This window comes from Elgaria multicarinata, chromosome 3, assembly GCF_023053635.1.
Source record: "Elgaria multicarinata webbii isolate HBS135686 ecotype San Diego chromosome 3, rElgMul1.1.pri, whole genome shotgun sequence".
Taxonomy (NCBI): Eukaryota; Metazoa; Chordata; class Lepidosauria; order Squamata; family Anguidae; genus Elgaria; species Elgaria multicarinata.
The window spans coordinates 5,898,265-5,924,618 of record NC_086173.1 but is presented as its reverse complement, the minus strand read 5'-3'; the positions used below and the strand labels follow the sequence as shown (position 1 = coordinate 5,924,618).

The following is a 26,354-nucleotide window of genomic DNA, read 5'->3' as shown; positions in this document are numbered from 1 at the left end:
ATGCTCAGGTATAGCCTCTCCTAAATCCTCTGCAGTGGCCACATCTTTGTGCTCCCCTACAACTCTGACTGTCTCTCACGTTAGCAGGAAGCTTCTACGACGCGCAGGGTACCTGTTCGATGCCACGGGCAAATAGGTGGATGAGCCGCCCGTGAACTCTGAGGGAGAAAGGACAGAAGATCATTAGGAGCACTGTTGGAATGGTGGCTGCAGTATAATGACCCTCCAACTCACTTTGCAACACACACTCAGTCCTTCTTAGCACCCTGTATAAGCATCTTTGGCTCTTTCCCTGCTTGTACTTTCTTTAGACCACACTTACTGGAAGGCCCCAAGGCCTTTGTAGGAATCCTACTGGCCACATGAAGCCCTCTGAGCCCCAGCCTCTAAACTACCTGCCCTGTCTGCTATTTATTGGTATGATACTTCTAGGCTCCTGCAGGTCCACCTGGAAGAAGTCATAGGCCTGCATCTTCCACAAGGTCCCAGTCTGTGCATTGTTCTGCCTTCACTCATACCCTTGTACTCCAGCAGAGGAATCTTTGCCCCAGCCAGTCAGACAACCTACCTAATGCTGATGTCAGCATGGCTCAAGGTCTCGCCATCACAGGTCCAGCAGCTGACAGGAGGTTCGCCCTGGCACGTTCCCCCACAGAATCCCTTCCGTCCTTGCTCGCCATTCTCGCAATCCTCCGCTTTTGAGGAGGTGAAACGAAGAGCCCGAACCCGGTAGACACTCACGAAGGGCAGGTCAAACTGAGGGACACATTTAAAGGTTCTTTAGCAAAGGAATCCTCCTGCCCTACCTCTGAAGCTGGGTATATAAATAGCATTACAACCACCTCCTAACCTCTGCAGCATTAGAAGAAGAGGTTGTAGCACCAGTGAGAGTTATATATGAAGCTGCCTTATACTATCAGGCCATCGGTCCTTCTAGCCCAGTTCTCCACACTAGCGGTGGCCTTGCCAAAGCTTCAGGCCAGAGGTCTTTCCCAAATATGCTACCTAGGAGGTGTTTTGCTGAAGCCCAGGACCATCTAGCTGCAGAGGCACGTGCTTTGGCCTCTGGAACAGAATTGTGGCTCTTACCTATAATGAGAAATCAATAAAACTATTTTTATATGCTGCTGCTTCATATAATGATCCCCAAAGCTACACACAAGGCTAAATTGTGTAACAAAACATGACAGCATCAATTAATTTACTTAAAGGAGAACAATATGAAGCGTCATAAAAATAGCAGAGCAGATATCTTGGCTGAAATGATTGCTAGCCTAGCAGCAGTTTTCATCATCCATGGAAAAAGACAAGCGAAAGAGCCAAGCATATCTCTTAGGGAAGGGAGTTTCAAAGCCTAGGGTTTTAATTTTTGTGAACCGCCCAGAGAGCTTCGGCTATTGGGCGGTATAAAAATGTAATAAATAAATAAATAATGGGAGAAGGTCCAATGCTGCGCACTTGATAACCTAACTTTTGGCAGTGGTGACATGCAGAACAGAGCAGTTAACCAGAGAGTAAGAGGCAGCTCTCTAGTGCAGGGATGGGGAATGTGTGGCCCTCCAGAAATTGCTGGACTGCAACTCCCATCAGGCCCAGCCAGCATGTCCAATGTTAAAGGCTGATGGGAGTTGCAGTCCAACACCTGGCAGGCCATATATTCCCCATCCCTGCTTTAAAGATGTAGGGCTGAAGTTGAGAAAGAAAGAGGGTGAGGTCCTTGGTGCAGGATGCTACCCACTAGGTACTTTGTAGCAGCTTTGCAGCAGTCCAGAGAGGTTACATTCAGACAGGATTTCTAACAACCAGCTATTGAACTTGCTCATACCCCTTTCCACACATCCACACAACTCCATTCCTCCCCTGGGGAGCCTGACTGACTTCACCAAAAATAATTCAAATATTAAGGTAAGAGAACCATCCTACAACAAACGAAACGGACTTATTCTGGAGCAAGAATAAAATACCTGCTGATATTTACCATCGGCAGTTAGTGTGCCCATTTGAGTTTTGCTTTTAACCATGTGCACTGTGATCTATGGCGGCCTTTTAGAATTTGCCCCCAGCGGAACAGGGTGAGAAGTATGGCAAAGGGCAGCCTGTTCCTCAAATACTTTCCATACCTGGTCTGAGCAATTGGTGTGTCGAGTCAAATGCTGCAGGAAGGACAGCGTTGAGCATTCGCGCACCAGGATGAGGTCGGCAGTTCCGTCAGCCAGATGGGCGCAGGGTGAGAGGCCTTCAGGGCTCTTTGGACAGGCACAACTAATGCAGGTCAAGTTCACAGCCAGGAAACGGCCCTGAACCCGCTGCCACTCGCCTTCTGCAGGGAGGGAAATGAACAAGGAGCTGATCTTGGGCAGTTTTTTACTGGAGCGTAGCAGCTGCTTGGGCTAAGTGCCCAAAATGTTTCCAAGAAAACAAATCTCCTCTGAGAGTCCTCCATCAGAAGGCCCCACCCACCATAGTAGAGGACTAAGGTGAGTATTTAAATAAGATCAATTTATTGAAACCTGGTATCCATTTCTTGCAAGGGCACCCAAACTATCAATTAGTAGGGAAGCAAAAATCTTGCTGAGGAGAGACCTGATAAAATAAAGCGAGGCAATGAAATTGTGTACAAAAAGATCTGTCAGTTAATTTTGCAAGATAAGCTGCTTTTTTTTTTAAAGGAACACATGAACACAGTGATGTTTTGTTGATTTTTTGTCTAATGAGGGGGTAATAAAAACCTTAGTTTTAAACTATGTCTGTATCCTGACAGCCCTCTAGCCTTGTTACCCAGAAGTGAAGGTAAGGAACCCTCCTTTATCACATGTGCTTCAGCCAAACCCTGGCATTTAAAAGCTATTTTCAGGACTAAGTCCTGGCTCATTTATTAAATGCTTACAGTGGGAGATTAAAGACGACAATGACAACAACAAAACTCATTAGCCTAGAACAGGCAATTCATTCTCATCTGAGACTGTCAAATTCATTCTGGATGTAACAATGGCATTTCTGTAGCATGTTCAAAGTGCTTTGCACCCATTAGCACTGTAATCCTTACAACCTTATTAAATTGGTGAGTACTATTCCCTGTTATAGATGGCCCAGGGCTCTTCAACATTTTTATTAATGATTTGGACGAGGAGGTGCAGGGAACACTTATCAAATTTGCAGATGACACAAAATTGGGGGGGATAGCTAATACCTCAGAAGACAGAAACAAACTTCAAAGTGATCTTGATAGGCTGGAGTGCTGGGCTGAAAACAACAGAATGAAATTTAACAGGGATAAATGCCAAGTTCTACATTTAGGAAATAGAAACCAAATGCACAGTTACAAGATGGGGGATACTTGGCTCAGCAATACTACAGACAAGAAGGATCTTGGAATTGTAGATCGCAAGCTGAATAGGAGCCAACAGTGTGATATGGCTGCAAGAAAGGCCAATGCTATTTTGGGGTGCATTAATAGAAGTATAGCTTCCAAATTGCGTGAGGTACTGGTTCCTCTCTATTCGGCCCTGGTTAGGCCTCATCTAGAGTATTGCGTCCAGTTCTGGGCACCACACTTCAAGAAGGACGCAGACAAGCTGGAGTGTGTTCAGAGGAGGGCAACCAGGATGATCAGGGGACCGAAAACAAAGCCCTATGTAGAGAGACTGAAAGAACTGGGCATGTTTAGCCTGGAGAAGAGAAGATTGAGAGGAGACATGATAGCACTCTTCAAATACTTAAAAGGTTGTCACACAGAGGAGGACCAGGATCCCAGAGTCCAGGACACGGAATAACAGGCTCAAGTTACAGGAAGACAGATTCTGTCGTACTGCTCTAACTTCCTGACTGTTAGAGCAGTACGACAATGGAACCAGTTACCTAGGGAGGTTGTGGCCTCTCCCACCCAAGAGGCCTTCAAGAGGCAGCTGGGCAACCATCTGTCAGGGATGCTTTAGGGTGGATTCCTGCATTGAGCAGGGGGTTGGACTCGATGGCCTTTTAGGCCCCTTCCAACTCTACTATTCTATGATTCTATGGGGAGAGCTGAAACTAGGAGTCTTTTAATTAAGGCTACTGACCAAATTTGTGCTTGAGATGAGATTAGAACCAGGACTTCAGGCCTTACACTTTCAGTCACTACATTTAATTTTACTAGCAACTTCCATACTTTCAATATTGACAAGGCAAACAGATGTTGGGCAATATGCAGTTTTAGCTTTAGCAGTGGGAAACATAGCAATGATAAACCTTTCTTTATCTCCGCTGTCTTAAGAGGCATATGCACTTTCAAGGATACCTTGAATATGCAGAGAGCTAGTGCAGCCTAGTGGCTAAGAGACTAAAAGCGCAACCCTAGAGAAGTTTAGACAAAGTCTGACAACTCCCAGCATGTCCCAGCCAGCATAGGTAGTTTGCTGTGATTGTATTTGTGACCATCTTGGTACTTTGCAGTGCTCCAGAGGTCATTTCCCACCCACCCTGGGAGGTGGGACGCTGCAAGGGCCACTGGCCACATGTTGCCCACCCCGATCTACAACGATGATATAAATGCTGAGTGTTACTATTATCTTTGCAGTGATGAGGACTAGAAACCTTTTTTTTTTTAAGGAAAAAAGAAAAGCAGAGATTCTCAGGGAAATCCCCTGATCAGCTCTAGTAGCACGCAGCAATCAGTGGCCCTTGTTATGGCTCAAGCGATACACAGAGCCAGTTCAAAAGAGGCCCGGATGTATATTATCCATATCAACACTATGAAGCACATCCTCAGATGGATGGGTGTGTTTTTCTAATCCACAAATGTGAAGGGCAGAATTTTCCTTTGAAACAAGCACAAGAGTTTGCATTTTGAATTTTACAACTGCCTAGAATCAGCCCCAGCTCTCTTGCCGCCTGAGGCAGGAGAGAAGTTGACCAGCCGCTGCACTGGCTCCCCCTTCCCTGATCATGCCCCCCTTTACCTTTGCTGCCGCCGCCGCCATGTCACCTGTGCGGAGAACCACACGGCTAGAAGAAGCGGCTGTGGGATTCTCGCCAGAGCTTGCCTGGGCCTCACCCCGCAATCGCGCTTCTTCTGGCCACTTCTCCTTGGGCCCTCGCTTCCCCACCCTGACTTACAGAAGGGCATCTCTAGGAACTGAACGAGATCCAATCCCTACTGGTTCGGTACCAGTCTCAATGTCCCCCCCTCTCACCTCTGTGCCTCTCTGACTCCGACTGCTTTTCTTCTTCCTTGCTTCCCACCAACAGATGCTTGCTAGACTCTGAACAGACCACGCATCTGGAAGCGAGAAGCAGTGTTACAATGACACCTTTCCCCTGCCCCTTTCCCATTTAAATTGCCGCAGTCTCCCTTTTGACGTACCCTGACCGGCAGCGCGTCTGGTCTCGCGGGTTGGCCTCCTCTGTCCTTGCTAACTGGAACTCCACTGTGCCCTCGTAGCTGCGGTTGCTGAGCACTGCCTTGGCTCCTGGACAGAATAAGTGCCGAGTGTTATAAAGAAAGGCTGTGTGTGAGAGTGGACTTTGGAAGAATCTGACAATGGACACAGTATCCTGAGAAGCTCAGATGTTATCTAAGTAAAGATATTCTGCGCTTAAAAAAAAAAGTGTTGTGTTAACGTTACATTATGTAAATTCTCAATCAATCGTGTTTACTGTCAAGAGCACCATCCCATTAACAGGGTCATTCATGTTTTCAAAGCTACTTCCCCAAACCTTGCAGGTTACAATGTGGATCAGCCTTCATCAACCTGGCCCCCTGCAGACAACTTGTTATATCTAACTCTACTGCCCCTGTTTCGGGAGAAGGTGTTTCAAGTAACCAATCAGAATCAGATTCAGAACTAGAAGATGCAGCGCCAGACACTAGCTAGCTTGTTCTAGTGGGGGAGGAAGCTCTCACAGGCGATTCACCAGCTGGGAGTCAGCCCCTTCCAGCGCTTATCTCCTCAAGGCCAAATCCTACACACTCACTGAAAAGTGAAGGTTCTTCTGGGGGCGAGTGTTCCGAAACACTAACTGATGCTAGGATCCACCAGAAGCTGAAATGCACAGCGCATAAAGAAGCCGTAAGAAAGTCAGAGAGAATACGCCAGAACCTACCACCACAACAGGCGCTTTGAAATTACGGGCATTTGAGAAGTAACTTCTCTCTCTTCTTGCAATTGCCTTGCTTAAGTTTGCATGATTTTGCCTAAGGGGGGGGCGGTCGCTTCAAAAAAGTAGACTCTATTGAGGTTGAAGAGACATTTGTTACTTAATAAAAGCTTTGTAGGTTACTTCGCAAGCCTCATCATTTGTCTCCCATCAAAAGCACAAGCACCTGAGAGACATGACACAACTCTCATCGTCCTCAGCATCTGGAGGGGGCCAGGCTGGGGAAGGGAAGGCTGATGTGGATACTTAGGGAACTCAAGGACTGCTGCGTCCCCTGGCTATAAAGCAGTAATCTCCATCCTGCTACTGACCAGGCTGGCCCTTGACCTCTGGGAAGAGCCAGTGGTCTTGTTCAGGCCTCCCAAAGGAGATTTTACTCTGCTGTTTTGCACGACTCAACGTACGACTCCAGGCCCACTTGTTACAGGCAATTCCTCCTCAAACCCAGCCAAATATACCTGCATAGGTGTAGCGCACTGGCCCCATCCAACGGTGCTTCTCGCTGACACTCGTCACATCGCCATAGAAGCCGTAACCAACCAGGGAGACCGAGTAGCGGAGAATCTTCCCGTTATGCCAAATGCTGCAGACGTCCAGCGGCTGTCTGTCTCCTGCAAAGCATACGGACAGAGGTTGCTCAGGATCCAGAAAATGTCCCCTCCACAGATGCAGCGGTGCTGTTCTGGACGCGAGCGTGTACACACAAGGGAAGGCAGCACCTGGCTTAACTTAGAGCTGCGTTTGCATTTCTCAGAAAGAGGTGGAGCAGCGAAGCAAAATTCTGCTTGCTCCAAACCTGCAAACCCATCTGGGCCTCAAGAACTACGCGGAGGCGGTTGCTAAAGGATGCACACTTGCCTCTCTCTGCCATCCTTGCCAGCCCCATTCATGGGGCTTGGATTGGTCAAAACAGGCCTTTCAACTATCCAGCTTTAGTGGAGCGATGGGACTGCCTCCAAACTGCCTCCAAACTGGGAAGACAAGTTTCCCAAACCTAGGCCTTACAAAGTCCCCCACCAAGGCAACCGTCAATGTTCCCTTCTCTTAAGAGCTGAACTACGGAGTAAATCTGAGATGGCAACTTGTAGGCCTCCAGATGTTGTTGCTGCAACTCCCATCATCCCTCGCCATTGGTTATGCTGGCTGGGGCTGATGGGATTTGCAGGCCAAGAACATCTGGAGGGCCATACCTTGCCCATCCCTGGAGAAAATGGAGGGGTAGAGAATGAGAAAGGAGCACCTATGATGATGTGCAGAGCAGAGGTGATGGGGTCATTCGTTCCCACCGTCGCAAAGCAGACACAGTCCGTGGAACCTGGGATAAAAATAGAAGGGAACATCTGGCTACTCAAAATCAGCTGCTTCGCCTGGTAAGGAAATGTACTAAACTTCTACAGTTTATGATCTTGAAAGGAAGCCCCAAATCCTGATCTCCCGGGACTGCTCCTCTCACCTGCAGGTATGATACCGATACGAAGTCTTGGGGACAGGAGCTCAGCATCAAAGTCATCCTTGGGACCCCCTGCCTTTTGCTGTGCCCGTTCAATCAAAGCATGCATCAGCTCATTGAAGGTACCGTCACCCCCTACACTCACCAGCCTGCAGAGTTTGGAGAAATGAAGCGGATTAATTGGCGAAACCAGAACCCTTCTCTTAGAGAAGATCCCGTAAAAATGCAGGGGATGTTTGCCTCAATCTTCAGACGCCATCACCCCACCTGGGGAGATGTGCAGACCATGCTGAATGAACTTTTAAGTCCTGAGTTTTCCCCAAGGCACACCCGGTCTGAAGGGCCAGCAAAGGAAAGAGATTTCGGAACAATTCCAAAGAAAATGTCCCCACTGTTGGATCCTGGAATGGATCTTGGTTATGTTTTTCCATTGCTTTGTTAATTGCTGAGGATCTGGAAGAACAGAGGACTCAGCAGAAACTTAAAGGTCAACTCTACACCTGGACATTGAGTGTCATAATTGAATAATTGTCTAAGTGATTGTCTTCAATTAAGGGTTGCAAGGAGTTGCATCATTGTACAGGTTGTCTATAAAAGTAAATGTGTTTTGCATGTTCATTAACTGCTGCTTGTTCCCCATTACCACTTGATGTGTGCTGTATTGACTGACCGTTTGTAAGTATTTGTATCTGTACTGCCATAACTAAATTATATGTATTTGCCAGTAAAAAGGTTTGTTTTAACCTACAAGAATCTTTGCCTTAATTCATGTCTTTGCTGTCTCTTGGCTGAGAACCGCTGCATCCTCTGCTAGTCTCTGGAGGCCCAGACAGAGACTTAATACAAAAAGGTTATGTGCCAGAATCCCAGTCTGTGCCATAACTAATCAGCTTTTATGCCATAACTCAACACCCACTCCGAGAGACTTTTAACCTGGATGGAGAAGCCATTAATAGCATTGAAAAGTTGAAGCAAAATTTAAGTTCGGAATTTTCCCCAAGACACAAACTCCTTGTGTCTCTTTACGCTGCAGAATAAACGTTGTTTGACCCATACTTCATCTCCTCTCCTCCTTGTGTGCTGAATTGGACTTGGTACACAAGGGAAAGAGCAATTTTTGCAACAGTTCTGCCTCCTTTGTGGCCCTCTAAAGAAAGACTCTTCCAGATATGATCATGGGCCTTTATTCATGGGCACCAAGGGTTCCAACAGCATTTAACAAAATATTGGGTCGCCTGGAACTGAACCTATGGAAATATTTTATGGCTTGGGATGGGAAGTATACAAATGTTCCCGTATTTCAACGCCTTTGTATATGTGGATTCCAGAAACAGAGGGATAAATATCTGAAAGTATGTGTGTGGGATGTATGTACGGAAATGTTTACCCACTTCCAGATGAGTTAGAAACTTGAAATTTGGCACGCTGATAGGTCTGCCTCTACAATGTACTAGAAAAATCTAAAACCACAAAATTTGGGGGTTTAAGTATTTTTTTAAAGAATTTAATACAAAGCCTAGGATTACAGCTACAACTCCCAGCATGCCTTGCGCGGAAGGCCAGCCTTACCAGCTTTTGGCGGACATTGTGAGTGCACGAGCTGGTGGCCACTGTTTGCCTTTCACAACCCAGACGCCGAAGGAAAGCAGTCAACCCAATTCCACGTAAAAGGAAACAACCCACATAAAAAGGCAATGTCCATTTGCGGTGCCTCCTCCCGCCTGCCGTGCATGGATACAACAGCGTGACTTTGAGAGGCCAAACTCTGAACATGCTCAAAGGCTGCTTGTAGCCAACCAACCTGGATTCCCTAGAGTAGATAGGGCTGCTGGGGCCTCAAAGCAGCATGTTGAACTGAAGGCCATCAGAGGGCAGGCAAGACAGATGGAGGCAAAACCCTTTGAGGACTCCCTTACCCATCAAAGTCGCAGAGGTCTTGCTGCAGGATGTAGTCACGAGCCTCACTTGCATGGCAGGTCTCTGAGCAGGTGGGAAGAGGAAGAAACGCAGAGGTCATTCATTACACAACTGGAAGAAAAGAGGCACTGAGGGAAAGGATACCACTGGGAATCATAGAATAGCACCGTTGGAAGGGGCCTACAAGGCCATCGAGTCCAACCCCCTGCTCAATGCAGGAATCCACCCTAAAGCATCCCTGACAGATGGTTGTCCAGCTGCCTCTTGAAGGCCTCTAGTGTGGGAGAACCAACAACCTCCCTACGTAACTGATTCCATTGTCGTACTGCTCTAACAGTCAGGAAGTTTTTCCAGATGTCCAGCTGGAATCTGGCTTCCTTTAACTTGAGCCCGTCCATGTCCTGCACTCTGGGAGGATCGAGAAGACATCCTGGCCCTCCTCTGTGGGACAACCTTTTAAGTATTTGAAGAGTGCTATCATGTCTCCCCTCAATCTTCTCTTCTCCAGGCTAAACATGCCCTGTTCTTTCAGTCTCTCTTCATAGGGCTTTGTTTCTTGACCTCTGATCATCCTTGTTGCCCTCCTCTGAACACGCTCCGGCTTGTCTGCGTCCTTCTTGAATTGTGGAGCCCAGAACTGGACGCAATACTCTAGATGAGGCCTAACCAGGGCCGAATAGAGAGGAACCAGTACCTCGCGTGATTTGGAAGCTATACTTCTATTAATGCAGCCCAAAATAGCATTTGCCTTTCTTGCAGCCATATCGCACTGTTGGCTCCTATTCAGCTTGCTATCTACATGAGAAGAGTGTCCCATTGGAAGGGTGATGACAGTGAAAGAGGAAGGAAATGGGACTCACCCACAACTTGAACGTAGATCCCAGCCAGGGTGAAAAGTGGGGCCACCTGACCGTGGTAGATATCCACTGCTCGCTTGCGCCCCCCAACTGGGTTGATGAAAACAAGGAGACTCTTGGGCCGTGTAACACCTGGAGAAGAGGGAGGGGAAAGGTCCGTCTAGTTGCTTCTGGGAGGACCATACTCAGGGCAATGAAATACTCTCCCCAATGTTACTCGCTGGTGTTCAGAGGTACACTGCTTCTGAACATGAAGGTTCCATTTCTCAGGGTGCCAGGGGTGGGGATTTAAAACCAACACTGAACTCCAGAACTTATTTTCATTTTATTATTGAGCCTTGCACTAACTCAAAGGACTCCCAGTTTTTTACTTGGTGGCCACTCAGGGATTTTGAAAGAGTGTCACAAGTGGCTGCCAAAGGAGCGCCTTGCACATTCATAAAATGGCCGCCAGGGTCAAAGAGCATTAATTTCCCAGAAGGCAAAGCGGTGAGACAAAAAGGAACGTATCTTGCCTAAGAATCTAGGTACAAGGCAGAGGTGGGGGCTGAGCTTCAAAAACTGAAATTCACTCTTTTGAACCCAAATAAAGATGGTGCCGAAGGGCAGCACTTCACTTTGCAGCACAGCAGCATCCCAGGTTTTTGTTTTTTTTTTTAAAAAAAATAGTTTAAAAAAATCTGAAGAAATAAAATTAAAATCAGGAGGGGCAGATGTTCAGAGAGGTGTCTGTGGAGACTACAATGGAGATGCTAGCACTACCTGAAACAAAAATAAAGGGCAAAGAGCCCTTACCTTACCTCTGACCACACCCCCACTCACCCACCCCCACAGAGAAAAGCTTCAGTGGCTTTTGGAAATTATGCCAGCGGGCCCACTCAGATGCTGTGCCTGCCTTTACCGTGGCAACCACGCCAGGCCTCTTAAGAGCTTTCCAAACTTTTCATGTTGGCGACACACTTTTTAGACATGCATCATTTCGCGACACAGCAATTCAGTTTTACTAGCAAACCGAAGGTTAATCTAACCCCTTATAAGAGATACGGACACATACATAAATTGCAATAATGAAATGTATGGGGACACAACATATCTCATGAAAACCTTTCATTTATATTTTCAAAAATATATTATTTGCAAGATAATAACATCCATTTCCAAGACTTTTCACATTGAACCAATTTTGTTGAGCTGCGATTGAGCAGCGGTTGAGACGGTGTTCTATCAAAAAACTGGACCCATGGAATTTCTCGAATGCGTCACTTCAGGTGCAGCTGCGTCACCGGAAGTGACGCGGAATCAGCTGTTTCGCCCCGATTATGCAGACTGCGCATGCGCAGTACCTGTATGATCCCTCGACCGTGGTGTGCATACACGGATAGGACAGAAGGGGAATATACTAGTGCACCATACTAATTGGCACCTTTGCTGCATAAAAATGCATGTAAGTTGGTATTGCTTATTTCGCATAGGCTCAGAGGTTTCTCGTTACGTTCGTGTGACACACCTACACACTGCAGCTGACACACTAACGTGTCGCGACACGCAGTTTGGAAAGCTCTGGCCTAAAGGAAAGCAGTGTCTCTGGCACAGCAGCTTCACTATTAACCGTCAGTGTTCCCCACCCCACACCCAGCCAGTTTAGGCACTGACCATGGAGATGAATCCAGATCTGCAGGGCATTGACCCAGCGTATTGCCAGCTCAGACGCGGGCGGGGCGGTGAACTCCAGTGCCCCCAGGCTCCAACACTCTTGCTTTTTCCGCTGTATGAAGAATACTGGGGAAAGGAAAAGTGGGGGGGGGGGGGGTGGAGCAGAGAAAATTATGGACAGGAGAGTTAAGGGTGGGATCAGGGAGAGGCCTCCAGAGGCCCCACACTAACAAAGCAGGAAGTATTCATGCAAGACTATTCAGGACATTATTTGCACATTTTGCAACTGAAATGACACACCCACATTATTTACGTTTGCCTGCAAAAACATTTATCATTTGCAGAATTTTGAATTAACACTTGGATTTTCCTAGTTACAGTTTGAGGAAACAGGGCTGAAACTCTACATGCCTCTCAACTCTTTTCCCTAAGCCAATGACCAAGATCAAGAAACAGGACTTGTTTGTAGTAAAGAAGTAACATTTAAATGGCTAGTGAAAGCCCCCACCCTCTAGTATTTTGCAGAAACACAATCACTTGTGTGTGTGTGTGTGTGTGTGTGTGTGTGTGCCCTCGCGCGCATGTGCTCATGAGGACTAGAAACTTTAAATAAATGAATGATCAGGGGTTTATAGCAACTATCAGATTCATTGAACCACAAAGCTGGAAGAAGACCAATGGGAAATTTATTCCAGTAGCCCTTGATTGGAAATAGCATATCCCACACAAAAAGAATCCCTGGCAGATGCCCAGCTAATCTTATTCTGAATGCTGTCAAGCGAAACAATTCCACATCTGCCCCTGAAAGTGTATTTTGAGGCTGCATTTTGTGTTCGTCACTGGCCAGCTTTTATGAAGCTGCCTGTTTTATTATCGTTATTATTATTATCATACATTTATAGCGCATGATCAATGCAAACAGCACTGTACAGAATAAAACAATATAACAGCAAATTCCTGCCACAAAGGCTTACAACATTCAAGTAAAATCATAATATCAAACCAAAAGGGAGGGAAGGGAACGCAGCAAAAGGGCAGGAAATACTACAAAAATAATCAACACTATCAACAATGAATAAAATCGAGACTGTTTTAACTCATCCTGGTGGGAATCTACACTGGTGTTATTCTAACGTTTTGAGTGGGTTACGGTGACGCACAGCGTCATGGGACCCTGGGTCTCCAACATTGTAAATGAGTCGTACTTACAGGTTCTGTTTCTTAGTTCCAGCGTGGCTACAGATTCATGTGCCTCGTCCTACCGGTAATTTTCCTCTCCCAACCCAGAGCTGCTGGGTTTGCTCCGCCCACTTCCTGTCCTCCTTCCTTCGCTCCGTTTGCTATCTTATCTGCTACAGCAGATAAATCACACCAGCGTTATACTGTGCAATCATTGACAATTGCATGCAAAGGACTCAGAAGTTTTCCACCTTAGAATCTGCTTTTATTGTGAAGTACCCCCATGCATCCTGCCTTAAAATTTGAATCAAATTGGGTCATCGGTTGATTTTTTATGATTTTTTTTTTAACATTTCCCCCCTCTTTGCAAAGGAGCTGAGGAGCGCTCAAAGGATCGCTGTAGTTCCGTGCAGGAAAATTAACAAGGGTCTCTTGGTCCCAGTCCAAAACTCATGACCAGCGGGGCTTAAATGCGGCTGCTGAAAGAACTTTTCAATTTGGTCTCCCATCTAAACCCTGACCAGACCCAACCCTGCTTAGCTTCAGCAAAGTGGCTGGCTCCTATGTGCTCAGGCAATTCCCTGGGACTTGTGTGTTTTGGGAGGGGGGGTTGTGTGTGCTTATGACTATTGCCCTGCACTGCTGGCTAGGAATGAGGCAGGCAGTGGGCAGAGCAAACCCAGCAGCTCTGCTACTCTCAGAGTAGAGGGAGAACAACGAAAGGATTTAACAATGTGCCCTGCAGTAACGTTACAGCTAAACGTAAGTAACGCTAGTGTGCCCCATGATACAGAGAACCACATTAGAAAGGGACACTAGCAACGTTATAAGACTAGTGTAGATCCGGCCATGCTCACCAGTGAAGCAGTTTTCATTCACTGAGGGGTCCAAGTTCTCCTTTACGTCACTGGCTGCTCCAAGCTTCACGGCAACCATCTCCTGGACAGGAATGAAGAATCCTGGTCCTGGAAGGGAAAAGAGAAGGAGAGATGCGTTATTCAAGGCCCTTCGACGTCCTTGACAGCAACTCGTTTTTACACAGTGTACACTTTGAACCGAGCAAGAAAGGTCTGAAGGGTTAAAATCCAGTTGATCCACCTTTTGACTTGATCCCACAGAGCCAGGGCGCAAGAACACAGCTCTTTAATATATGTACCCACACCCCACGGCAAAGGTTTCCCATTATGTCCCTCAATTGCTCACTCACATTTCCCTGTGTCTTGGCTGGCAATTGTGAATAAGCAATTGGGGTTACGTGGGAGTAGGGAAACCACTTGGGGTTACGTGGGAGTAGGACGCCCAAAACGAGGAAATTCATTACCACAAAAGAGGACATATATTTGCATATGCTAACTCAAGTGAATAGGTGTAGATATAAAAATATTATTTATTTATTTATTAAAACATTTTCATCCCACCCTATATGACTAGCATCGCAGGGCGGTGAATAGATAAAATTATACAATATAAAGCAATAAATATACACAGCTTAAAACAAATTGAACCATTAATCAATGGGAACGGGGAGGGTTATAGAATAAGTATGGCTGTGGTTTGTGTATTATAGAATAAATTAATAAAATTTGCAACAACAACAAAAAGAAAAAAAATCAAGCTAAAACCAGTACAGAATTTAAAAGCAGTAAAAGCAGTTTAAACAGTTAAAACAATGTGCAAGCTTGGTGAATTTCGCCATTAAAAGCTTTATTAAAAAGTCATGTCTTTACTTGGCGCTGGAATAAAGTCAATGTTGGCACCAGTTGGGCCTCCAACGGGAGGGCATTCCACAGTCAGGGTGCCACAACAGAGAAAGCTCTCTCCCTTGTCCCATCATTGCGTACCAGCTGCGCCCTTATCTGGACAGAGATAGCCTAGCTACAGTTATCCATGCTCTGATAACCTCTCGTTTGGATTACTGCAATGCGTTATACGTGGGGCTGCCTTTGAAATCCTTCATCAAGACCACCACCACGATACTTCTTTCAGCCAGAGGCTGGCATTGCCATCTTTCATTGTGGAAAATCCTGCATTTCTTTCTGAGGGGCATTGAGCATGCACAGAATGTCTTTTCTTTATGTGGGGAAAAAGCTTTAGGTAACTTAAGGGCAAAGCTTGTCTGAGCATGTGCAGAATGTAGGGTGACATTCTGTTTCCTGGCAAAAAGGAAAGACGTTCTGTAGGGCGACCATATGAAAAGGAGGACAGGGCTCCTGTATCTTTAACAATTGCATAGAAAAGGGAATTCCCGCAGGTGTCATTTGTCGGCATGCAGCACCTGGTGAAATTCCCTCTTCATCACAACAGTTAAAGCTCCAGGAGCCCTGCCCTCTTGACCAGATACAAAAGAGCTTTAACTGTTGTGATGAAGAGGGAATTTCACCAGGTGCTGCATGCCGACAAATGACACCTGCTGAACTTCCCTTTTTTATACAACTGTTAAAGATATAGGAGCCCTGACCTCCTTTTCATATGGTCACCCTACAGAACGTCTTTCCTTTTTGCCAGGAAACAGCTTTTTGCTGGACCAAGGGAGTGTAGCATGTGCGGCATTCCCCCTCCCCAAAGCCTCTGACCTTTTCTTTTCATTTTTTAATCCATTTTATATATATGGAATCTGAACATACCATTAGCCTGGCTCCAGTGAAAATTCTAGCCAGGCAGCCCTGTCACAGGCCCATGACGTACTAAACAAATTGAACCTCCTCAAACACGCTGGCACTACGGCCTGAAGGAAGAGGCCTTAACAAGAATAACCAGTTGCGGTGGCATCGGTGACCTCGTTGCTGCAGGGGAAGCTGACGATGCAACAGCAACCACAGAGAACCAGCCACGTATGTAGGACTTCTCAGGGGACACTTCTTCTCTTTGCTCCAGCCTAGGGTGACCATATGAAAAGGAGGACAGGACTCTTGTATCTTTAACAGTTGCATAGAAAAGGGAATTTCAGCAGGTGTCATTTGTATATATGGAGAACCTGGTGAAATTCCCTCTTCAGCACCACAGTTAAAGCTGCAGGAGCTATACTAGAGTGACCAGATTTAAAAGAAGGCAGGGCTCCTGCAGCTTTAACTGTTGTGATGAAGAGGAAATTTCCCCAGGTTCCTCATATATACAAATGACACCTGCTGAAATTGCCTTTTCAGTACAACTGTTAAAGATACAGGAGCCCTGTCCTCCTTTTCATAGGGTCACCCTACTCCAGCCCTCACCCAGCAAGGCAAACATCCAAAGCCATTCCTTCAGCATTCTCACTCTGTCCACCTCCGCACCAGGGCATCTGCGCCAGCTGAGCCTTGAGGCGAGGACGTGCACAAACAACATGCTTTGGGGTCAACTCGGATCAGGCCTTAAGCATCAGGCAAACTCTTTGGTGCTGTCCACAATGGCAGCATTTCATCCCCACAGCCACAGGTGGAAGGCCTGTCTGTCCCTGCACCCCTTTCTTCCGAGAAAAGGGAGAACAGAACGCCTGAGTGTTGTGTAAATGCTCCCACTGAACATCAGTTGGTGAGAGCATCCAAATATTTAATTTATTTATTTATTTATTTATTACATTTCTATACCGCCCAATAGCCGGAGCTCTCTGGGCGGTTCACAAAAATTAAAAACATTCAAAGTATAAAACAACAGTATAAAACCATAATATAAAATACAATATAAAAGCTCACCCAGATAAAAACAGCAGCAATGCAAAATTACAAATTTAAAACACCAAGTTAAAATTAATTTAAAAACTGTTAAAATGCTGGGAGAATAAAAAGGTCTTCAGCTGGCGTCTAAAAGCATATAATGTAGGTGCCAAGCGAACCTCCTTAGGGAGCTCATTCCTCAGCCGGGGTGCCACAGCAGAGAAGGCCCTGCTCCTGGTAGCCCCCTGCCTCACTTCCTTTGGCAGGGGCTCACGGAGAAGGACCCCTGAGGAAGACCTTAGGGTATGGGCAGGTAGATACGGGAGGAGGCGTTCCTTCAGATAGCCTGGCCCCAAGCCGTTAAGGGCTTTAAATATTAATACCAGTACTTTGAATCGGGCCCGGACCTGGACTGGCAGCCAATGAAGTTGTAAAAGGACTGGCGTAATGTGATCTCGCCGGCCAGTCCCTGTTAGTAACAGTGCTGCCCTGTTTTGTACCAGCTGAAGCTTCCGGACCGTTTTCAAAGGCAGCCCCACGTATAACACATTGCAGTAATCCAAACGAGAGGTTATCAGAGCATGGATAACTGTAGCTAGGCTATCTCATGAATGGAGCTCATGTGGGGGTGTATATGGGGAAGGGGTATATAGAGCAGGAAGGAGTGGTCCTTTTAAGCATCCAGATCCCAGTCTCAATCCCCATCATCTCCAGGTAGGGCTAGGAAAGAATCCTTCCTGAAATCCTGGAGTATCAGTGCTACCATTCAGTGTCAACAACACCCAGCTAGATGAACTCTGGGTTTGACTCACAAAAGGCAGCTTTCTCTATTTCTATGTAACCTTGAATTGAAGCTTCTTGCCCAAGCATGGAACATTAAACAATAGAGAACAATTGCTCAAATAATCAGAGGTACTTATATGTTTTTTCCCCAATGCAGGGACGACACAACTTCTCTTCAAGAGGCATCATTGTCACCCTACCATATGTCATTTTCCAACGAGCTAGAATGCATGCTTTGCTTCCTATTTCCCTTTTATAATTCTCTTTGAACAGAAACCACATCTTGACTCCCCGAAGGTTATAAAAATGGAATGTCAACTTTCAGTAAAGAGATTGTAGATGATGATCCGATACTCTGATAAAAAAGGAAGGCTTGTGTCAATTAAGATTTTAGTAGGGATGGCATCTCCACCATTTGGTACTAATTCAGGACTAACAATTTTTTTTGGAGGGGGGGGAGCGGGGAAGTTGAGAGAATGGGGGTCCACATATTTCAAACCAGACATAGTGAGCCCCTCCAGGAAGTCTCTCTATGAAGACAAGACCCCCTCCCAATGCAACAGTTGACAAACACAGCATTTATTTTTTTCCCCATAGGAATGAAGGGGGGCTCATAGTGGGCCAGCCACCGTGCCCCCACCTGCAGGACTGGGGTAACCCCAACCCCACCTCACTCAGCTCTTTCACACCCAAAAACGAAATCCCTCCTCAGTACAATCACCACACCAGACACCACTTGCTTAAAAAAAAAATGGAGGGAGAAGGAAGATCAAAATTGCAGGGAGAAGGTCAAAGATGTCAAAAACAATCCTGATTTCTGGAGGGAAAGCCAGAAGAGCCGCTCCGGTGAGAAGAACTGGCTACTCCAACTTCCCAGCATTGTTAGATCTTTGTTAGTGAAGAAGACCGACCTGCTCAACCCAGAGATGAAATATTAAGGCCAGGAGGTGGTGTGACCCTTGGTGCCTTAAGGCGCAACCCTATGAACATTCAGACTGGCTCGGGAATGCTGGGAGTTGAAGGGTGTTTTTTTCTGTCTATGCATGCATAGGATTGCACTTTTAAAGTGTTACTGTTTTAAATTACTGTGCACCACCTTGGTGGGGGTTCTTAGCAGATGAGGCAGCATATAAATGAGGATGTAGTGCCTGAAAAACTACCAGAGAAATCTATTGACTCAAAAACAACAAAAAGAAGTATAGAAAGCTAACGTACACACAAGGGTGGCTTAACTAGGTTTACTCCTTTATAAAACAAAAGCCAAGGGCACAATCTCTCCTGCTCAAGCCGGCCCTGTTGAAACAAAATTGTATTCCTGATAAGCTCAAATGGGCTTCACTAGTCGCTTTTTACTTGTGTAACCCAAATACACACACACACACACATATATATATATATATATATGCACCCTTCTGACCCCGTGTTGCCTTTAACAATTCGAGCCTGAATATTCATTCTTTCCACGTTCAACCAAGTTAAATGATTAACCCAAGGAGGAAGCTAGTCTGGGTCTGAGAATGGAGATAATTCACCACCACCCCCAGCAAACATCGGGCAAATATTAACGAAGAGCGACTGCGTCTAACGAATGGGACACCACCTGAATACATCCAGTGCCTGGATGAATGTGTAGGGTTCTGAAATAAGGGCTATCAGGGATGATGCATCTGCTCCGAACAACCCATGTGCCTGCTCAGAGATGGCAACATTTTTGTTGTCAGTCTAAAACACAGTAGTAGCGCTCACCTGTCCAGTGTAGGCAGGTAAAGTTTTTCAGAACTCCTGCTCCTTTAAACTAATGTTCCTCTTTCACAGGTTCTGCCACTTTTATAGTTTCCTGTCAATCCTGTTGCTGATTAGTAATTCATAAATGATTAATTGCCCTTTGAATAGTCTGTTTCATCAGTGCAAAGTGGACCAACCACGTCAGAACAAACTATGGGGCAAGTCTGTAGCGTTCACGCCCTGCTTGCAAACTTCCCGGAAACACTGGGAAAAACAGGATGCTGGTCTTGCTAGAGGCATGGTCTGATCTATATTGCCTTCATGTCTTTAATTACTAATTTCCTCTAATTATTTGTTCCTTTTATAGCAGGCGTGTCAAACCTGTTTCAACCTGAGGCCTGAATTGAATTTCAGAGCAGCTGGGGGAGGGTGTGGCACATTCCAGTGGTGGGTGGGGATAAAGGGGCGGGCTTGAAGGCCAAAGTGGGCAAGACTGAAATATCAGCTTATTTCAGATTAAACCTCTTGCTGTCAGTAGCTAAGACACAGGAGAGGCATTTGAACTTTTAGAATGGGAAAAATTGTGCAAAAGCTACCAAATGATGTCAGGGGAAATGGTTGCTGCGGGGTGGCGGCAGCTAAACCCGACGCAGAAGGCAATGTGGGCTTTCTAGCAGCCATTCAGCTCACTGGGTCTGCTCCCTCCCTGAGCTTCTGGCAACCAATCAGTGGTTACCATCCACCCAGGAATGCCTTTGCCTTGATGCAGGAACAAAGTCAGACAGTGGAAGGGCCGTGTTCACCCTGCTCCAGCGTTTAAAGTTGGGGCAAGTCCCTGGCTTTTTAAATCCAGTTTCACATAAAAACCCCGTGGTGGCTGTGAATTGGCGGCTGCATCATATAACCGATACAGCGCCACCATGCAGCCATTGTGGGGCTTTTAAAATGTACAAACAGCCCCGGGGAAAGGGGCCTGGCTGTCTGGGGAATGAGAAAAAGAGGCGACTAGCTGTGGTGCTATGAAATGTCAAAAGAGGTGTCTTTATTTTTCTTATCCGAAATATAAAAAATGTTCAAAAAAACTTAAAGCAAACTTGTACAACGCTCGACGTTTCGGATCTGGGGATCCTTCGTCAGGAGCTATAAGACATTCAAGTAAAATATATATAAAGTCATATTTCATTATAAACAAATTCATCCAACTTAAAATTAAATAGAAGGAAACAATGCTCATAGTCTAATACAATATTAGTTCTTTTTATGAGGGGGTAGAGACTAAAAAACGGTTTAGATAAGAAATGTTGTCCTAAAACATAACAGACTATAATGAAGATGAGAGGTTGAGTGTTAAAAGATAAATAAAAGAAGTTATTTATGACTATATAGCCGGGAACAGATTTAGGGAGTGGAGGAGAGTGCCGAGTTAATATAAATAACTACACTTGCTGTAATAATAAAAAAATACAAACTCAGTAAGCTATGAGTGTTTGTGAACCGCCCAGAGAGCCCTGGCTATGGGAGCGGTATATAAGTATAATAAATAAATAATAAATAAATTTCCTCTAATACAAGTGGTTGCATTGATTATATCATGAGTAGGTTAGTCCAGTGAAAACTTAGTGTAAAGGTCCATATATTGTATTAGACTATGAATGTTGTTTCCTTTTATTTAATTTTAAGTTGGATGAACTTGTTTATAATGAAAGATGACTTTATATATATTTTACTTGAATGTCTTACTGCTCCTGACGAAGGGTCCCCAGATCCAAAACGTCGAGCGTTGTACAAGTTTGCTTTACATTTTTTTGAATATTTTTAATATTTCGGATAAGAAAAATAAAGAAACCTCTTTTGACATTTCATAGCACCAGAGCTAGCCATTTTCACACAGCCTTTTGTGGTGCTTTTCCCCTCTTTTTCCACTACTGTCTGGGGAATTTCAGACGATGAAATAGGGACTCCAGGCAGGCCAGATTTGGCTCATGGACCTGGGTTCCACACTCCTGTTATATTGGGAAATGGACCCTACTTCATTATAAAAAGTAAAAAAGGGAGGGGGGAAATATACCCTGATTCTGTTGTAACAGTACATAGATGATGACATATTATTTCTGTGGTGGGAGCTACAGAAAGTGGGGAGTTTTGAAGAATGACAATAATAGAGATAACAACTTATTATTTACTCATCATGATCTGAGAACTATGAATTTTCTGGATGTTTTGGTACAGAAAGAAAAATGTTTCTTTTATATTTTAAAAAAAAAACCACACCTGTGGATTTGAATGATGTGATAGTTCACATCTCCAACACTGAAGAAATAATTTGCTCAATGTCTGTTTTATCAATTATAGTTTTATGTCCAAGACCTCTACATTAAAAAAGATTAGTTTCTAGATGATTTCCAGTGGAGATTGTGGTCTGGAAAGAATGGAGAGGAATTTACTCAGTGAAAAGCTGTGCAGTCTGACCTTTGATTCTGTGAGCATGATTCTTTTTTAAAAAGCAATCAACCGCTAATTGCTTATAACTCCAGATGAGGCTTTTATGGTGCCTTCACCCTGCTTATTCATCAAGATTTATGAGGATCTTGACATTGTCATCCACTCATGACCCTCCTGAGCTTTCCATTGCTTCTTCTATCTTTTTTCTTAGCGTGGAAAATCCATGAAGGAGAAAAAAGATGGATCAGCTACATAGGGCTAGCACTAGAAGCCCTACTCCGTCTGGAAACACTCACAACTGGAAGTGAGCTATTTTAATATTATTTTGTTTTGTATCTTTTTCACTTGGATTGTGTGAGATGTGGAAAATAAAAAGCAAACATATAAGCACTGAATTATCAGAGCCCTTGATGAACTTGACGGCACCACCTAAAATTTAAGCAACCCGCAAAGGCTAGATGACTGATTCTGCTACCCAGACCAAAGCTCATTCAGGAGGCAGCCATCGACACCCTCCCCAGGTGGGTTCTCTTTGGTCCTTAGGCTAGGGTGACCATATGAAAAGGAGGACAGGGCTCCTGTATCTTTAACAGTTGTACTGAAAAGGCAATTTCAGCAGGTGTCATTTGTATATATGGGGAAATTTCCTCTTCATCACAACAGTTAAAGCTGCAGGTGCCCTGCCCTCTTTTAAATCTGGTCACTAGTATAGCTCCTGCAGCTTTAACTGTGGTGCTGAAGAGGGAATTTCACCAGGATCTCCATATATACAGATGACACCTGCTGAAATTCCCTTTTCTATGCAACTGTTAAAGATACAAGAGTCCTGTCCTCCTTTTCATATGGTCACCCTACCTTAGGCAAGTCTGAGCAGTTGGTACCTCTTCATGCACAACAGGACCCATCAGGTGAGCCGGTGGGGTATAGTGGTTAGAGTGTTGGACTGTGAGTCAGGAGATCCAGGTTCTACTCCCCACTCAGCCATAAAGCTCCCTGAGTGACTTTGGGCCAGTCACTGACTCTCAGCCTAATTTACCTAAAATGGTTGTTATGAGGATAAACTGGAGAGGAGGAGGATCATGTTTGCCATCTTGAGTTCCTTGCAAGAGGAAACAGGTGGGATATAAATGTAATAATAAATAAATAAATCTATTCACTTGTCTTGTCCTGCCACTTTTTTAGTCTCCAAGGCATCCCAGCACAGAGTCAAATAAGGGACCTTGCTATTAAACTGAGAGAGGAAGAAGGAGCGAGGGCCACAGAAGGGAGGGACGGTGGCTCAGTGGTACAGTTCACGCAGATGGTACAAGTTCAATCCCACCGACCTTCAGCATCTCCAGTTTCTTTTTTTTAAGTGAGGATTTGATAACAGATGATGGGAATCTTGGACTCCTGAGAATCAGAGTAGACACCATCGCTGTAGATGGACAAATCGTTTCTCTTGCTATAAAGCAAGGTTTGTGTGTTCCAAAGAAGAGCAAAATTGCCAGCTAACTCGGAAGCAGCACAACCAACATTTTACTATTTATTATTACCCAATTTTATATACCGCTTCCCAGAGTTGTCAAAGTGGTGAAAATATGTTATTACCGTAAAATAACAACAAAACAACAACAACACAGCAATAAATAAATGCTAAACAGCACACACTGCTGTGCTCTATAGACCAGGGCTGGGTCACACTTCAGGGAAAGCCTGTGAGAAGAGATGGGTCTTAAAGGGATGCCTAAATGCGAGACCAGAGGGTGGGTGCTGCAGCACTAAATGCCCCTACTGCAAATGTTCCTGAGGCAAACCTCCGGAGCATATGGCACCCTCAGAAGTGCTCCCTGTCATAATCGCAAAGTCTGGGTAGTGACGTAAGGGATGTGGCGCTCCTTGTTCAGGGCTTTATATGTTAGCAGCTTAAACTTGGCCCAGTAGCTTATGGGCAGCCCGTGCAGTTCTTTTAGCAAAGGTGTGACTTGCTGTTGGAAAGAAGCAGTGTTGTTCTGCACCAGACCAAGCCCCAGATCAAATTCAAGCCCCAGGGAAGCCCTGCACAGAACACAGTAGTACAATAGAGTTGGGCTGCAGCCACAACTTGGCTCCCTCTCTCCAGTTGGGAAAACTGCACATGGGTGCCATGACTGTTTCCCCCTTGGGTGCTGACCCCACATAACCCACTTTGAGGGTGTTCCTTGGAATGGATCAGGCCTGTGTGTCTGATTCTTTACCTTACCCAGGGCTGTCTCAACTATACTGGCAGAGCAAGCAAAAGCCAAAACGTGGGAACATGTGTACACGCGTGCAGCTCAAGAGGCGAACAAGGTGCAGAGAGAGGCCTTGAATGAACTCTGGAAGAGGAGGAGGAGGAGGAGGACGAGGACCCTTGCAACCCGCACTAAGATTTTAAGAAGGGATCCTCCAGAGGCAGCCAATAGGAAGCGGAGATTCCCTAGGCGCGGGCTCCTCCGTCGGATCCGCACTGTGCATCCCATCCGGGGCGCCTTCGGACTCCGGGAGGTCGCGGGGGAGCGCGTGCGGGCGTGCGTGCACGCGTGCGCCGCTTCCTACAACCCGGGACCGGACAGCAGCGGGAGACTCACCGTCCGCCCGGCCCACGAGCTCCGGGGTGCCTTGCAGGAACTCGCCGCCTGGCGGGAGCGACACCAGGAACCGGCCGCGCGGAGTGCGCAGCGGGCAGAGCCAGAAGTTCTCCCCCATGGCCCCGACTTCCAAGGGGAGTGAGTGGCCAGGCTCAGCTGGGCTCTCTGCGCCGGCCGGCCGGCGCGGGGAGGATCCGGACCTCGTCTCCTCCCCGGTGCTGCCCTCCAGGCGCTTTTACCTGTCGCTTCTGCGCCTCCCCGGGGCGGGGAAACCCCGAGGCGCCCGCCCCACCTCTCGCTGAAGTTCTGACCCACGGCACAGCCTGCCTAATGTTCGAGCAAGCTCTGGCCCCAAACTGAGCCCTGGCTCCCCGATTCCTATAGAGCAGATGATTATTATTATTATTATCCTTTCCTGGTGCTGCCAGGGCCGGTGCCAGACTATTTTGCGCCCTAGGAAAGGTGAGCTGCTTTCACCCGCCCACCCCCAAAAATGCCAACTTTGTTTTTTAAGAACAGATGTTTCCTGGAAAAAAATAAGAAGCACAAAACTTGAAACTGCTAAATTTATTTTAAAGTCCAAGAAAGACATCATGCCAATTATAGCCAACAAATTGGAAAGGAACGTCTGTGGGTCTAAAATGCATGATTTAATAGGAATATCATCTCCAAATCATCCCCCCCAACTCACACGCGTGCACGTGCACACACACACACACACACACACACACACTCAGCATCACTCACTCCAAACAAACACATGCATGAACACATGCATTCGCTCAAAGACCCCATGCATCCCATTCACATTCCGGAAGTCCAAACATGGAGCCGCCCATCCCACCCCAGCGTCCCTGGCTTCGCTTCAGCTGGGCGGGCGCAGGGCGCCATCTCGCCCGCCCAGGCCCAGCTGAATCCTCAGGCCGGCCCAGCTCACAGCCAACAACACATGTGAGTGCTGCGCTGCATCCAGCACCCCTCTTAGCTTGGCACTCTAGGCGACCTCCGGAGTGGCCTCTATGGTAGCACTGCCCCTGGGTGCTGCATACTCAATGAGTCCATATTAAAATTGATCATAAGTTTGCGCCATCACCTATTCCTTACAGAGTCGGGACTTGGCAACGGGATCCTATTGTAATCTCTTGCACCAAAGGTGCTTCCAGTCAAGGCTTTTATCCCAGTGATCGCCCTGCCGGATTCACGTACTTTTATGCGGAAGTGGGGACGGGACAGATGACGTCGTGCTCCACTCGCAACCCACCCGTGTTTTCTTATGGTTTCTTCCATCTTTTTTTCTTACCTTGGAAAATCCAGGGGAAGATATAACCACGGCACAATGCCTTTTGCCTGGCAGCGCCTGAAGCTCTCTCATCTGGAAGCATCCCAAGGTTAACAGGATTTACTCCCGTGTAAGCATGCATAGGGTTGCAGTCCCAAATCCACTTGTGATTGGAACGTATGTAATCCTGTACCCACTTGCCTGGGAGTAAGTCCCATTGAACGCCATAGGGCGACATCCGTGTAGGATTGTACTGTAAGTATGTTTACTCCGAAGTACTCATCTTCTATTGCAATTACACGCCTAAGTACTGTTACTTAAATAAATGCATATTATTCCATCAATTCTCTTCCTCCATCTACCTTCACACACACACACCCAACAGTCCTCAATGATTTAAAGATGTGTTTGTTTTTGCTCTTCTAATTCTACTGTTATCTTATCCTTAGGAAAATAGAGCAAACAGAATTGCACACAATAGGCACCACCAAGCCAAAGGTAAGCATTTTGTAAAGTTGGAAGGGACCTCAGAAGTCACCTAGTCCACCCCCTACTCAATGCAGGGTGCAGCTACAGTAGCATCCTTGACAGCCATCCAGCCTCTGCTTAATTGCCTCCAGTGGAGAACCCTCCACCTCCTGAGGCAATCTGTTCCACTGCTGAATAGCTCCCACTGTTAAGAATTTTCTTCTAATATTTAGCCAAAATCTGCATGCC

The 26,354-nt window shown here is 46.1% G+C and overlaps 1 protein-coding gene across 1 annotated transcript; it reads right to left on the bottom strand.

Annotated features, from left to right (window-relative positions):
- Nucleotides 1-27: 27 nt before the first annotated feature.
- Nucleotides 28-24,476, bottom strand: LOC134396522 (ceramide kinase-like). Its single transcript, XM_063123034.1, has 13 exons — nt 24,359-24,476; nt 14,049-14,156; nt 12,013-12,138; nt 10,363-10,491; nt 9,502-9,565; nt 7,589-7,734; nt 7,376-7,450; nt 6,594-6,746; nt 5,342-5,447; nt 5,172-5,257; nt 2,121-2,320; nt 569-756; nt 28-158 (listed from the first exon to the last, which is right to left on the bottom strand). The coding sequence occupies exons 1-13, from the start codon at nt 24,474-24,476 to the stop codon at nt 95-97; spliced, it is 1,563 nt and encodes a 520-aa protein (XP_062979104.1). The 3' UTR covers nt 28-94.
- Nucleotides 24,477-26,354: the final 1,878 nt, after the last annotated feature.

Excerpts from the sequence above, each read along its gene's own strand:
- LOC134396522 (XM_063123034.1), bottom strand. The coding sequence starts at position 24,476 with ATGGGGGAGAACTTCTGGCTCTGCCCGCTGCGCACTCCGCGCGGCCGG. Across the intron at positions 12,139-14,048 it reads GAATGAAAACTGCTTCACTG|TATTCTTCATACAGCGGAAA; the intron begins GTGAGCATGGCC and ends TCCTTTCCCCAG. Across the intron at positions 9,566-10,362 it reads GATCTACGTTCAAGTTGTGG|AGACCTGCCATGCAAGTGAG; the intron begins GTGAGTCCCATT and ends CCACCTGCTCAG.